Source organism: Anabrus simplex, chromosome 6 (assembly GCF_040414725.1).
Source record: "Anabrus simplex isolate iqAnaSimp1 chromosome 6, ASM4041472v1, whole genome shotgun sequence".
Lineage (NCBI taxonomy): Eukaryota > Metazoa > Arthropoda > Insecta > Orthoptera > Tettigoniidae > Anabrus > Anabrus simplex.
Window position 1 is genome coordinate 335,103,575 of NC_090270.1, and position 15,762 is coordinate 335,119,336.

Genomic DNA, 15,762 nt, shown 5'->3' on the forward strand with positions numbered 1-15,762 from the left:
CCTGCACGTTTGCTAGGTAACATTATCTGGATATCCATCCACAAGTTACATCACAGCCTGCACATTTGCTAGGTAACATTATCTGGATATCCATCCACACCTTACATCACAGCCTGCACGTTTACTAGGTAACATTGTCTGGCCATCCATCCATACCTTACATCACAGCCTGCACGTTTGCTAGGTAACATTATTTGGATATCCATCCACAAGTTACATCACAGCCTGCACATTTGCTAAGTAACATTATCTGGATATCCATCCATACCTTACATCACAGCCTGCACGCTTGCTAGGTAACATTATCTAGATATCCATCCACATCTTACATCACAGCCTGTACGTTTGCTAGGTAACATCATATGGATATCCATCCATACCTTACATCACAGCCTGCACGTTTGCTAGGTAACATTATCTGGATATCCATCCACACCTTACATGACAGCCTGCACGTTTGCTAGGTAACATTATCTGGATATCCGTCCACACCTTACATCACAGCCTGCACGTTTGCTAGGTAACATTATCTAGCCATGCATCCATACCTTACATCACAGCCTGCACATTTGCTAGGTAACATTATCTGGATATCCATCCATACCTTACATCACAGCCTGCACGCTTGCTAGGTAACATTATCTGGATATCCACCCATACCTTACATCACAGCCTGCACGCTTGCTAGGTAACATTATCTGGATATCCATCCACACCTTACATCACAGCCTGTACGTTTGCTAGGTAACATTATCTGGATATCCATCCATACCTTACATCACAGCCTGCACATTTGCTAGGTAACATTATCTGGATATCCATCCATACCTTACATCACAGCTTGCACGATTTCTAGGTAACATTATCTGGATATCGATCCACACCTTACATCACAGCCTGCACATTTGCTAGGTAACATTATCTGGATATCCATCCACACCTTACATCACAGCCTGCACATTTTCTAGGTAACATTATCTGGATATCCATCCATACCTTACATCACAGCCTGCACGTTTGCTAGGTAACATTATCTGGATATCCATCCACAAGTTACATCACAGCCTGCACATTTGCTAGGTAACATTATCTGGATATCCATCCACACCTTACATCACAGCCTGCACGTTTACTAGGTAACATTGTCTGGCCATCCATCCATACCTTACATCACAGCCTGCACGTTTGCTAGGTAACATTATTTGGATATCCATCCACAAGTTACATCACAGCCTGCACATTTGCTAAGTAACATTATCTGGATATCCATCCATACCTTACATCACAGCCTGCACGCTTGCTAGGTAACATTATCTAGATATCCATCCACATCTTACATCACAGCCTGTACGTTTGCTAGGTAACATCATATGGATATCCATCCATACCTTACATCACAGCCTGCACGTTTGCTAGGTAACATTATCTGGATATCCATCCACACCTTACATGACAGCCTGCACGTTTGCTAGGTAACATTATCTGGATATCCGTCCACACCTTACATCACAGCCTGCACGTTTGCTAGGTAACATTATCTAGCCATGCATCCATACCTTACATCACAGCCTGCACATTTGCTAGGTAACATTATCTGGATATCCATCCATACCTTACATCACAGCCTGCACGCTTGCTAGGTAACATTATCTGGATATCCACCCATACCTTACATCACAGCCTGCACGCTTGCTAGGTAACATTATCTGGATATCCATCCACACCTTACATCACAGCCTGTACGTTTGCTAGGTAACATTATCTGGATATCCATCCATACCTTACATCACAGCCTCCACATTTGCTAGGTAACATTATCTGGATATACATCCACACCTTACATCACAGCCTGCACATTTGCTAGGTAACATTATCTGGATATCCATCCATACCTTACATCACAGCCTGTAAGTTTCCTAAGATTACTTTTCCGTCACGATAACTTTCGTAACGCAAATTTTTAAATGACCCCTGCCATAAGACATACTGATGTCAATTTGAGAATATATTATATTCAGGTGTTGATTTGCTCGGCAGTCCTTGTTGTAACAGTGTGCAAGCTTCTTAGCTTTCATTTTATTTTTGCCAGAAGGGTTTCTTATAATAAGAGGAATTGTGTGTCCCAAAGTTTAAGAATAAATTATGATGCACGAATTCATCCTCTTCTGAGTTCCATTGTTCGTTGTTCGGTTGCGTCTGTCAGTACAAAGTCACAATAATTTAAAACATTTCAAAAATGTGTTGTTGCAGTGGAAATAATTTATTTTAAATTAAGACTTAGTTGATAACTGAAAAAGGAACAACTTAATCTGTTATCATTTGACTTCTTTTTCAGATTTTTTCTAATTTTTATTTACTCATAAATTAGTTTTGACTGCCTGAAGAAGCTAACAGTTTTAAATTTGAAAAATGAGTAACTATTTTTTTATACTATGTGAAAAAATGGATTGTTTAATTTTTAGGCGATGAACAGCTGTGCAAAAATACAATTCTTACGTGATTTTTATGGCATCTAGGGACTTTTGTAAAGTTCACCGCCAGTAAGATAAATCCAACTCGTCTAAATTGCCGTAAAATCTGCTCTTTTCTGATTTTTCCGAATATGTGACCTGTTACGCGGAAAGGAACCTAAAGGCGGATGTTTGAGATTTTTGTGTTTCTAAATTTGCTATAAGGTATTGAGCATTTTGAAGAGGAGTTCATACTTCTAAGTGCAATACTTCAGAAGATATTTGTTATTAACTGTTCCTATTAAGAAAACTGTATTTTGAGATAAACTCAGTTACGGCTTTCACTAATTTTCTTACCAATCGTTCAAAGTTTCCATGAAATCGAGTGGCGAAGAATCGAATTGCAGCTTAACTTAGTTTGATAAGAAGACCCATAGATAGCGCAAGAATTCAAAATATAGAAATGCAATTTTTACATCCGTGACATTTTTAAAACTATTTACAGTAGGTCTTACGCTACTAGCAATGTGACAACTGTCAAAACTAGTTCTTCCTTCCCTACGTGGCTAATTGCACCGTTCCTTAGGACATTGCACCTTACACCTTTAGAGTCTATAGTAGGCCTATTAGCTACACTGAATTATTTTTGAATCATGGGCTGGCTTCCATTGAAGCTGGGCTGAATGGCTCAGTCTGTTAAATCATTGGCTTTCTGAGTTCAAGTTGGCAGGTTCGATTCTAGCTCAGTCCACTCTATTAAGAGAGGCCAAGGAATTACTGTTGTTCCGCCTCGCCAAAACCACCTGATACTGAAATGGATTTTATGCACGGTTTGCTCGTCTGTGCAGTCTTCTACCATCTGAAGTAAAACTGCTTCCTTTCCCTCATTTCCCCCACGTAGTAAATAAAATGTATATGTAAATATAAACCTGTGTGGGATGTATATAACTTGTACAAATTAGACTTTCAAGAATGATGTATGCAAGTACAGCTGAATGTGGGCGAATGTGTATATGTGCGGGTGTGAAAGTGTCTGTGAAAAAGTATGTATACAGGGGTATGAGTGAGGATATAAAGGACTGGATCTTCTTACTCTAATATACGTACAGCACAAATCAAGATAAAATTATTACTCTGAGAGTACAGTGTTTGGAGTGTAAATATGTAAATTTAAAATTGTCTACACATATTCAGTAGAGTTTATGTGAACATACACATGGGGGTGGAGGCATTTCCTTGTATGTGGGGCTTGCCCTCCCTCGATCTACCATCCTAGGTTGTATATGTACAATTTAAGGAAAATAAATTAATAATAATTCGATGGTGCGCAAATATGTCAAATATGTCTGTTAATCTACGGGCACGAAAAAGAACTACCGCGGGACAAAGAATGAAAGAAAGAGAGCGAAACAAATAGTTGTTGAATCCAAAAAGAGGTCGTGGGAAGATTTTGGTGATAACCTGGAAAGGCTAGGTCAAGCAGCAGAGAAACCTTTCTGGACTGTAATAAAGAATCTTAGGAAGGGAGGAAAAAAGGAAATGAATAGTGTTCTGAGTAATTCAGGTGAACTCATAATATATCCCAGGGAATCACTGGAGAGGTGGAGGGAATATTTTGAACATCTTCTCAATGTAAAAGGAAATTATCCTGGTGGTGTTGCGAATAGCCAAGCTCATGGGGAGGAGGAAAATGATGTTGGTGAAATTACGCTTGATGAAGTGGAAAGGATGGTAAATAAAGTCCATTGTCATAAAGCAGCAGGAATAGATGAAATTAGACCTGAAATGGTGAAGTATAGTGGGAAGGCAGGGATGAAATGGCTTCATAGAGTAGTAAGATTAGCATGGAGTGTTGGTAAGGTACCTTGAGATTGGACAAAAGCAGTAATTGAACCTATCTATAAGCAAGGGAAGAGGAAGGATTGCAACAACTATCGAGGTATCTCATTGATTAGTATTTTGCTAGTTGCTTTACGTCGCACCGACACAGATAGATCTTATGGCGACGATGGGAAGGGCTAGGAGTGGGAAGGAAGAGGCCGTGGCCTTAATTAAGGTACAGCCCCATCATTTGCCTGGTGTGAAAATGGGAAACCACGGAAAACCATTTTCAGGGCTGCCGACAGTGGGGTTCGAACCTACTATCTCCCGAATACAGGATACTGGCCGCACTTAAGCGACTGCAGCTATCGAGCTCGGTATTGATTAGTATACCAGGCAAAGTAGTCACTGACATCTTGGAAGGTACGGTGCGATCAGTCGTTGAAGGGAAGTTGGATGAAAACCAGTGTGGTTTCAGACCACAGAGAGGCTGTCAGGATTAGATTTTCAGTATGCGCCAGCTAATTGAATAATGCTACGAGAGGAATAGGCAGTTGTGTTTATGTTTCGTAGATCTAGAGAAAGCATATGACAGCGTACCGAGGGAAAAGGTGATCACCATATTGGGGGACTAAGGAATTAAAGGTAGATTATTAAAATCAATCAAAAGCATTTATGTTGAAAATTGGGCTTCAGTAAGAATTGATGGTAGAATGAGTTGTTGGTTCAGGGTACTTATAGGGGTTAGACAAGGCTGTAATCTCTCACCTTTGCTGTTCGTAGTTTACATGGATCATCTGCTGACATGTATAAAATGGCAGGGAGGGATTCAGTTAGGTGGAAATGTAGTAAGCAGTCTGGCCTATGCTGATGACTTGGTCTTAATGGCAGATTGTGCCGAAAGCCTGCAGTCTAAAATCTTGGAACTTGTAAATAGGTGTAATGAGTATGGTATGAAAATTAGCCTTTCGAAGACTAAATTGATGTCAGTAGGTAAGAAATTCAACAGAATTGAATGTCAGATTGGTGATACAAAGCCAGAACAGGTCGATAATTTCAAGTATTTAGGTTGTGTGTTCTCCCAGGATGGTAATATAGTAAGTGAAATTGAATCAAGGTGTCGTAAAGCTAATGCAGTGAGCTCGCAGTTGCGACCAATAGTATTCTGTAACAAGGAAGTCAGCTCCCAGACGAAACTATCTTTACATCGGTCTGTTTTCAGACCAACTTTGCTTTACGGGAGCGAAAGCTGGGTGGACTCAGGATATCTTATTCATAAGTTAGAAGTAACAGACATGAAAGTAGCAAGAATGATTGCTGGTACAAAAGGTGGGAACAATGGCAGGGGGTACTCAGAATGACGAGATAATGGCTAATTTAGGAATAAACTCGATGGATGAAGCTGTACTCATAAACCGGCATCGGTAGTGGGACCATGTGAGGCGAAGGGAGGAGGATAGGTTACCTAGGAGAATAATTGACTCTGTTATGGAGGGCAAAAGTAGTAGAGGTAGACCAATACGACGATGGTTAGACTCGGTTTCTAATGATTTAAGGATAAGAGGTGTAGAACTAAATTAGGCCACAACACTAGTTGCAAATCGAGGATTGTGGCGACGTTTAGTAAATTCACAGAGGCTTGCAGACTGAACGCTGAAAGGCATAACAGTCTATAATGATAATGTACGTATTTATTTTTCAGGAAATACGACTCAAACAAAATCTGAAACCATAAGTGTAACAATGAAGAAATAAATATAGAAAGGTTACTGGTGAGTCAAAAATGGAAGCTGACGTACAATTATGGTAGGTGAAAATACCATCTTACCGCCTACTATATCTTGTTTTATGATGTCAAACGTATATGTATTTGTAATGGGTACTTATGACGCAGTTGGTCACCCATATGTTTTTTGTGAATGTCAGAAAGGTCATTTGTTTTATTTTCTGCTTGGATAAATTTTTAAAGTATTGCGAGTGCCGTGTAACATGTTGTAAAAAGTTATTAGTGAGGGTTTCGAAGTGATATCACGGCTAAAGTAGATCGTTGTTTTGTGATTTTATTGCCTATATTTTGTGATGTCAAATTAAGGTGTTTTATTTGACGTAAAAAATTTCTGTTTAAATTTTGAGGGAATTGGTGTAAAAAATCCGTGGTTACCCATTTTAGTCGATGGAATCGCGCTGTCGTGGTAATACAGATCGGTGAATTTTGTCACGAAGTGTAATACTATTCTATGTCCGTTTAAACTGTGTCTCACTGACAATACATAACAGTAAAGTTTGTCAGTCATTTTTTGTGAAAATCCATTTTTAAAATACGAGATCATTTTATGCGAAGTTGTTCATTATTAAAGTATTTGTGCGTAATTATGCGTCATGGATTCGAAGGATTTTTATTCCAGTTCTTTTGTCAGTGAGAGTCGTCGAGTTTGGGACAAGAGATTATATTTGCCGTATGAGTTGAGATAGGATTTGCGAATCAGGTGAGTGGAAGCCTGTAGATGATTCCGGGATTTTATGTGAGCCCGAGGAAGATTTTGTATAATGTTTGGGATGGAAAAATGCGAGAGAATCAACGCATGTATTAATTTGCGACGTGTACAATTATTGAAGGATATTTAAAAGTAAAATCTGTGTGCATATCTGTTTGGTCAGGAATATCGTATTTTAATTCTATTTGCGAAGTCGAAGAATTCATTCTTAGAGGCCAGTCAATCATGACAAAAGACATGTGTTTCATATCAAAGCTGACAGGGTGAGGGTCGTTTGTTTCTAATGCCGCCAGCTGATCGAGAGGGGCAGTTCGCATAACGGGAGTTATGTAGTGTGTTACGTGTCGAAAATGAGATTTCTTGGCAACGAAGATCATTAATTGTGTGAACTAGTTGAAATTTTCATCCGGGAGTAACGTGTAGGTTATTACATACTGTGAATTTGTTTAATTGAGATCGTAATGTACATTTGAAACCACGAAGTTAGAGTGTAATGAGGAGGTTAGCCAATTTTTGGGTTGTCCAAAATATAGAGTGATGGTAGTGATGACTGATTTATTTTTGAGTAATGCACAGAGCTATATGGAAATGTTATGAGGAGATATGACATTGTAATCGGCTTACATTGTACGGCGAGTTACTTATGGTTTTGTACTTAATTATTAGGGTTACCCAAGTATTAATAATGGCTAGTATTAGATTAGATTTAAATGTGATATCATGAAATAAGATATACTACTGGAAATAAATTATGTAATTTTTTCCAGCTGCACGATAACAGCAGATGATAAACATCAAACGAATTAAAATTAATTACGTCAGAATTTGAGTTGGGACTTGTGAAAAAACCATTCGTTCGCGGAGATAGAATTTGTTGTTTATTAACGTTCATAGAAAAATTGCTAAGTCAACAGAAGCACCAGCGTGACCGAAATTTAAACACCTCTTTCTTCGATCCTGCAGGTGGGGGAGATCCTATTCTCTATCAACACCTATTTTGATTTTTTGGCCACCCCGAAGTCTATATTTTAATTCTTCCAGGATTTGGTATGGTCTCTCATATTATTAGTCAAGAAAGAGGGGAAAAGGAAGCATTTTAAATCATTTAATTATGAAATTCAGTGGAAACCGTATTTGTGAAATAACTTTAAACTAAGTGAATAACTTGAAGATGCATTCTGGAAATCTTAGTTGATTTTTGGGAAAGTTCAAATATTAACGTTACGATTAAGGAGATATATCCGAAGGTAATGGATTTTTACTGCCACAAAGTATTGTGAGCATTGTTGTTGTTGTTGCATTATTTGACTTTAATTGATTGAGCAGTACATGTGCTGGGGTTAGTAAAGTGGAAACTTTGGTCATCAACTGATATAACTTAATTGTGTTTAGCCTTCAGCGTAGAAACTTGGATGGTCTTGGGGTCGTCAACCTCAGTGACTTAGATTAGGGCCATATGCCACTGTAGCATCATTTTCTTGCGGTCGTCATCCAGAATGACTTTAAAATAACTTAGAAGTTTACATGTCAGTTCATGACATATTCGCAGGTCACATTGATTCAATTAAGGGACCATGCCGTACAACCGCTGTGTGGCACACACCGATTGGGCTGCCATAATTATAACCAGAGTCCAGAGTTCGTGTTACGAGGACTGGACCATCAAGAATCATTATGATGGTACATGCAGCCTCACACGGAAGCCGAATTTAAGGATCTTCAGACTTTCTTTCTTTCTTTATTTAATAATTGAGACAATGCTTTCTAGTAAGGATACCAATCAGGCAATTAAGTCAAAGGCTCTACAAGTATTTCTGCTCCTCTGTGTTAAATTATTGTGGTGTCAAGTGGACAAGATTGAATCAAAAATATTGATTTAATAATTTCTTCAGTAATTTCTAAAATAAAATACAAATATTTTGTGAATAGACCTTTCATTTGAGTACATAGATTAGGATTACTGAACCCTACCTTTTACCTCAGCAAGTGACGAAGAACCCGAAACGACCCAAGAGACAGATATGAAAATTGCTGATAGGTAAGGAAGGTAGGTATCCTTCATAGTGGCCCAAGGGTTCATTATTATTATTATTATTATTATTATTATTATTATTATTATTATTATTATTATTATTATTATTACAGCAAAGCGAGTTGGCCATGCGGTTAGGGGTGCACAGCTACCAAGTTGGATTTGGGAAATAGTGGATTCGAACCCAACTGTCGGCAGCTCTGAAGATAGTTTTCCATGGTTTCCCATTCTCACACCAGGCTGTACCTTAATTAAAGTCACGGCTGCTTCCATCCCACTCCAAGCCCTTTCCTGTCTCATCGTCGGCATAAACCCTGCCGGTATCTGTGTCGGTGTGCCTGGTATGAAAATGGGAAACCACGGAAAATAATCTTCAGGGATGCCAACAGTGGGTTTGGAACCCACTATCTCCCGGATGCAAGCTCACAGCTGTGAGGTCCTAACCGCACGGCTAGCTCAACCGGTTCCGATAATTCATTTTCAAAGCAATAATGTCCACCTCCACAGTAACCACAGAGTCCGGCTCCATGGCTAAATGGTTAGCGTGCTGCCTTTGGTCACAGGGGTCCCGGGTTCGATTCCCGGCAGGGTCGGGAATTTTAACCATCATTAGTTAATTTCCCTGGCACCGGGGCTGGGTGTATGTGTTGTCTTCATCATCATTTCATCCTCATCACGACGCGCTTGTCACCTACGGGAGTCAAATCAAAAGACCTGCACCTGGCGAGCCGAACCCGTCCTGGGATCTCCCGGCACTAAAAGCCGTACGCCATTTCATTTTTTTTCATTAACCACAGAAAATGCAATACACACAAGATAAACTGCTTAATCCGTTTGAAGCCACTTCTATTAACAATACTCAGAATATTAACAAGATAACTCAACTTATCTGGTTGTTACCGGGACTGTTTTGTATTCTTGAATAATCTGAAAGTAAATTTTGGATATTTCTTCAATATTATGACGAAATATCTTGTTAGTGTCAAAGGATAGAGAGCATTGTAGGTTAGTAGGTTACAGCAAAAATGAAAAATTGGACTTACCTTGGTTTTCCCCGGTGAAAATGAAAACCTACAACCTGTTTTCCAGTCTTAGACCGGGTCAGGATTGTAATGAATGGAACATATATAGGCTAGTATTACAATGGGGTCGCCACTTCCAAGGTGATTATTAATGAGTGATAAATGCTATGGTCCGCCTCTGTGGTGTAGTGGTTAGCGTGATTAGCTGCCACCCCCGGAGGCCCGGGTTCGATTCCCGGCTCTGCCACGAAATTTGAAAAGTGGTATGAGGGCTGGAACGGGGTCCACTCAGCCTCGGGAGGTCAACTGAGTAGAGGTGGGTTCGATTCCCACCTCAGCCATCCTGGAAGTGGTTTTCCGTGGTTTCCCACTTCTCCTCCAGGCGAATGCCGGGATGGTACCTAACATAAGGTCACGGCCGCTTCCTTCCCTCTTCCTTGCCTATCCCTTCCAATCTTCCCATCCCTTCACAAGGCCCCTGTTCAACATAGCAGGTGAGGCCACCTGGGCGAGGTACTGGTCATTCTCCCAGTTGTATTCCCGACCAAGAGTCTGAAGCTCCAGGACACTGCCCTTGAGGCGGTAGAGGTGGGATCCCTCGCTGTGTCCGAGGGAAAAGCCGACCCTGGAGGGTAAACAGATGATGATGATGATGATGATGATGATGAGTGTTATAATGATGACGCTAGGGGCGCATGCAAATGACAAGGAGACAAAAAGCTTCCGACGGAAGGTAAACCGTGCGGATCAGTGGCGTCCACAGGTATACCTATCTCCTTACAACAGGCCCACCTCAAATAATAATTGAGGTGCTAATGAAAAAGTGGTATGCAGTTCTAGTTACCGCTAACAATTGAACTTTTCACATTTTTTCTTGTTAAGTTTTATAGTGTCAAAAACATTTCATTATCGGGCGAGTTGGTCAGCTTGCATCCGGGAGATAGTGGGTTCGAACTCCACTGTCGGCAGCCGTGAAGATGGTTTTCAGTGTTTTACCATTCTCACGCCAGGCGAATGCTGGGGCTGTGCCTTCATTAAGGCCACGGCCACTTCCTTCCCACTCCTAGGCCTTTCCTATCTCATCGTCGCCATAAGACCTATCTGTGTCGGTGCGACGTAAAGAAACATTTCATTCTCTGTCACTTGCACTCGTGTTACTGCATGGATATTCTATCAGGCTTCTCGATTAATTTTGAAAACAATCCGGGCTTGTTTTCTGTTGTCTAGTTGAGTTGCTGCGACTACTGACCTTCGCACACAGTGGACCCTGTCGGGTGAAGCTGCCGGTGAAATGTTGGTCGGTTACGTCGCGCATTCCTATCTACGAAATGTCATTGTAAAATTTGTCACAAATGGAACATAATAATTGCTTTTACACTGTAAGTCTAAAATCTGCTGTAAATTAAAAAATATGTTATTTTTGGAGAATATTATATATACCTACTTTACTACTTTACAAGTACTTTTGGTGCTACGCTCACAGTAACACACGTATATATTTTGTTTGTCTTACACTTTCAACAATTTCGTGTGTGATGTCTGTGTTCACTAAAGTTCATTGCTTCAGTTGTCAATGACATCATTTCCTGAATTGTATCGCGATATGCAAGATTTAATAGGCGACGAAAAGCTATGGCCAATGTACGTAAGAAGAATTCTGTGGACTAGTGATTTATTGGTCCAGGGATCATGCTATTTTTCTTTCAACAAAAATCATTTTTGTGGTATTAACGATATTTCTCTGTAATTTCCAGCACCAAGTTGTTGAATGCGTCCTTAGTTGTTTCTCCGTAGAGTTCCAGCCACATCACTATAACATGGTCATTTGCCTCATTGAAGAACGAGATAACATCGTGAATGCTGTTGACCTCCATTTTGCTGTTTCAACTGGCCGCTCTAGTCATATGGACAACGATAATGAGAATCCACAGACATAACACTCCCATTCCAGGGTGCTAGCCATGGACCTCAAGAAATTAACAAAAGACGGCACCACCAATGAGTCCTGTCTACAGGCCTTAAGTATGTATTCATATTTCTCTAATAACGACGGTATTTCTTAATTTACCGCAGATTTTTTACTTCATTTAAGTAAAAGCAATTATTTTGTTCCATTCATGACAAACTTTACAATGACATTTTGTAGATAGGAATGCGCGATGTAAACATGTTGGTCTACAAATTCGGAAAATTCCTTGTATACTAATTATTTTATTTTGAAAGTTTTTAAGCAACTTACCTCCGACTTTACAGTGCGGGCTATCCGTTTTCCTTATGGCAGGGTTGAAAAATATCCGTATCAAAGCATGGGCTGGTAAGTTTTATTGAACAATCCAAGTTGAGAAAGTGCCACCCGAACTTCCAAGCTCGTGCAGCCGCGAGAGCTGGATAAAGTAAACCTGTGAAAGAAAAAATGCAAGCAGTTCAATTAACGAATACAACTTCACTCAGAGTTGATTAGAGTGATCATTGAATAGTGAGAAATCAAGAGAATTAAGTGGAATAAGTTCAGCATGCTCAGAAAATCTCTGTCTAGAAAGCGTAAACTAACGGCCGAGAGGATTCGCCGTGCCGACCACACGACACCTCGTAATCTGCTGAGCAGCGGTCCCTTGATAGGTAAAGGCCCTTCGGGGCTGTTCCACCATGGGATCTGCTTTAATTTGCTCAGAAAATATATATATATATATTCTGTGCCCTACGGTTCTCTTAAATACCTTCAGATTAAACCAATGTTTCCTCATTATATCTTAAATTAAATCAGAAAATATCAATTAAGTACATAAATGATTTCCCAAACTATTGCTTACAATATTGTAGGGATTTTCGTGTCGTTGAATATAAAATCCTCTTTTTGTTCGATATGATAAAATGGTCCTTGATTCACTCGATTGGACGTGGCCAGTCAGAATGTAAAGAAATAGATCCTCCAGCTGTGGAGGTACGGTCTGCTCACAATTCGTCAGCATAGGCGAAACTGCTTACCACATTTTCATCGAACTGAATCCCTCCCTGCCACTTTATATCTTTCAGTGGATGATCCAATAAGAAGGGTGAAAAAGATTAAAGCCTTGTCTAACCCTTGTCATGCCCTTGATTGCTTTTAATACTATGTCCTTAATCCCTCAATCCCCTAATATAGCTAACATATTTTCCCTTCGGTGCTCGTGTCATATGCTTTTCTCTGCTTAACATAACTGTCTATAACTCTCGTTGAAAATCTGATCCTGACAGCCCCTCTGCGGTCTGATCCACACTGGTTTTCATCCAACTTACTCTCAAACACTGATCACACACTCCCTTCCAAAATGCCAGTGAACACCTTGCCTGGTACATTGATCAATGCAATACATCGATAGTTATTGCAATCCTTTCTGTTCTCTTGTTTATAGACACGATAGGTGCAATAACTGCTTTCGTCCAATCGGAAGGTACCTTACTAAAATTCCCTGCTAATCTCATTACTCTGTGTAGCCAGTTCATCTCTGCCTCCCCACTATATTTCACCGTTTCAAGTCTCATATTATCTATTCCTGCTGATTTAGGAGAATGGAATTTATTCACCATCCTTTCAACTCCCTCAAACGTAATTTCACCAACATCATTCTCCTCCTTCCAATGAGCTCGGTTGTTCGCGATGTCACCAGAAAGATTTCGTTTTACGAAGATTTTCAAAACATTCCTTTCGCCTGTCCAGTGATTCCCTGGGATATATTATGAGTTGGCCTTATTTACACACAACGCTACTCATTTCCCTCTTCCCTCCCTTCCTAAGATGCTTTATTACTGTCCAGAAAGATTTCTTGCCAATGACCTAACCTTTCCAAAATGAGTAATTATTAATTACTTCACGTAAATTCCCTGCTACTTCTTTAAGTATTGAATTTTGAAACATTCTGTTCAACAGTAAATTCACTGAATTACAGCGATAAACTGAACTTCGTCCATGATATCTCTCTCGTCACCATGGTTTTTATTAATAATTAAAATTCAATAATGTATGGAACATTGACTGTACCACAGTCTAGTACGAGGGACGATCCAAAACTAAGGCGACATGACCGATATTCCTGCAATTTCGTCTGTTACAGAGAAATTAGTAGTGTGCGGCAATTCTGATATATACGGTTGACAACTGTGCAGAGTTTCAGCCACCCTCCACCTACAGCGCTAGTTGCAGGTAAACACAAATGGCGACTTGTTTGGAAAATTCGTCTCACGAAGAAATCCGTTCAGTTATTCGATTTCTGTGGGCGATACATGTAACTGAGGTGAAATTCACCGGTAGCTGGTAGAGATTTATGGAGAGACTGTAATGTCCCATCAGCAAGTCGCAGAATGGTGTCGAAAGTTTGCAGCCGGTAGAGAAAAGGTCACCGCCGAGGATCGCAGTGGCCGACCTAGCACGGCATCAACAGATTTGAACACAGCTCGCGTGGAAGAACTGATTCAGGACAACAGGAGGATCACGTTACGGAATGGCTCATTAAACCAGTTATGGTTCCTTAGATCGTACCACTTTACTTGGATAACTATGGTAATTCTAGAGCTAATACATGCAAACAGAGTCCCGACCAGAAGTGGAAGGGACGCTTTTATTAGATCAAAATCAATCGGTCTGCTCGTCCGGTCCGTTTGCCTTGGTGACTCTGAATAACTTTGGACTGATCGCACGGTCCTCGTACCGGCGACGCATCTTTCAAAAGTCTGCCTTATCAACTGTCGATGGTAGGTTCTGCGCCTACCATGGTTGTAACGGATAACGGGGAATCAGGGTTCGATTCCGGAGAGGGAGCTTGAGAAACGGCTACCACATCCAAGGAAGGCAGCAGCCGCGCAAATTACCCACTCCCGGCACGGGGAGGTAGTGGCGAAAAATAACGATACGGGGCTCATCTGAGGCCCCGTAATCGGAATGAGTACACTTTAAATCCTTTAACGAGTATCCATTGGAGGGCAAGTCTGGTGCCAGCAGCCGCGGTAATTCCAGCTCCAATAGCGTATATTGAAGTTGTTGCGGTTAAAAAGCTCGTAGTTGGATTTTTGTCCCACGATGTCGGTTCATCGCTCGTCGGTGTCTAACTGGCATGGTTCGTGGGACGTCCTGCCGGCGGTGGCGAGTCGAAAGCGCGCGGCCGCCGTGGTTATCCGCGCGCGGTTCCTGCGCGCCGTAGGCGGACCCCGATGAAATCCTACCGCGGTGCTCTTCACTGAGTGTTTAGGTCATATGACTGTAGAATTGGGAATGTCATTCGGAAGTGTTCGTCACATTGTTCGCGATATTCTGCAGTATCGGAAAATGTGTTCCCGATGAGTTCCACGAAACCTGTCCAACTAACACAAGGAGAAGTGCATGGGGGCAAGCATGCAACTGTTACGATGATTATCCACGGAAGGAAACAGTTTTCTTCACTGTACTATCACAGGTGACGGAACATAGATCTACCACTACACCCCTAGCAGTAAGCGGTCGTCAAACATACCTCCTCTCCAAAGACTAAGCAGTTGAAGGTGACGCCATCTACCGGGATGGTAATGGGCACAGTGTTGTGGGTCAGCACGGGTGTCACACTCGTGGAGTTTTTGGAAAGACCGTTGACCTTGACACGATTGAGTGAAGCGGCCAGGACTTTTCACCAAGCCTGTCATCTTCCTTCACGACAACGCGCGACCTCATACAGCCCAGCAGACCGAGACGCTGTTGAAGCAGTTTCGCTGGAATCACCCTCCCTACAGCCTTGACCTCGCTCCAAGCGACCTGCACCTGCACCTCTTTCCTCACCTGAAGGAGTACCTAGTAGGCTGACGATTCGCTTCAGACGAGAAGGTTAAACACTTCGCGATATAAAAGTTCCTGACTCGCTGACTTTATTTTAAAAATATACTACTGCATTTAAATGAAAAATATGAAAATTAATATTCATTAAATAAAATACTCAATC

General features: G+C 41.0%; 2 protein-coding genes across 3 annotated transcripts in view; one reads left to right on the top strand and one right to left on the bottom strand.

The window, feature by feature from the left end:
* The window catches only part of LOC136875792 (putative inorganic phosphate cotransporter), a 280,776-nt gene that overhangs the window by 111,501 nt on the left and 153,513 nt on the right, over positions 1–15,762 (bottom strand). For both annotated transcript variants that reach the window (XM_067149394.2, XM_067149393.2), the window contains exon 2: positions 12,060–12,219. The gene's annotated coding sequence lies outside the window, so the exon portion shown is untranslated. The remainder of the gene's footprint in view (positions 1–12,059; positions 12,220–15,762) is intronic.
* The window catches only part of LOC136876016 (kinesin-like protein KIF19), a 379,867-nt gene continuing 378,240 nt past the window's right edge, over positions 14,136–15,762 (top strand). The window contains exon 1 of the mRNA XM_068228307.1: positions 14,136–14,357. Coding sequence (XP_068084408.1) covers positions 14,136–14,357 — 222 coding nt within the window. The remainder of the gene's footprint in view (positions 14,358–15,762) is intronic.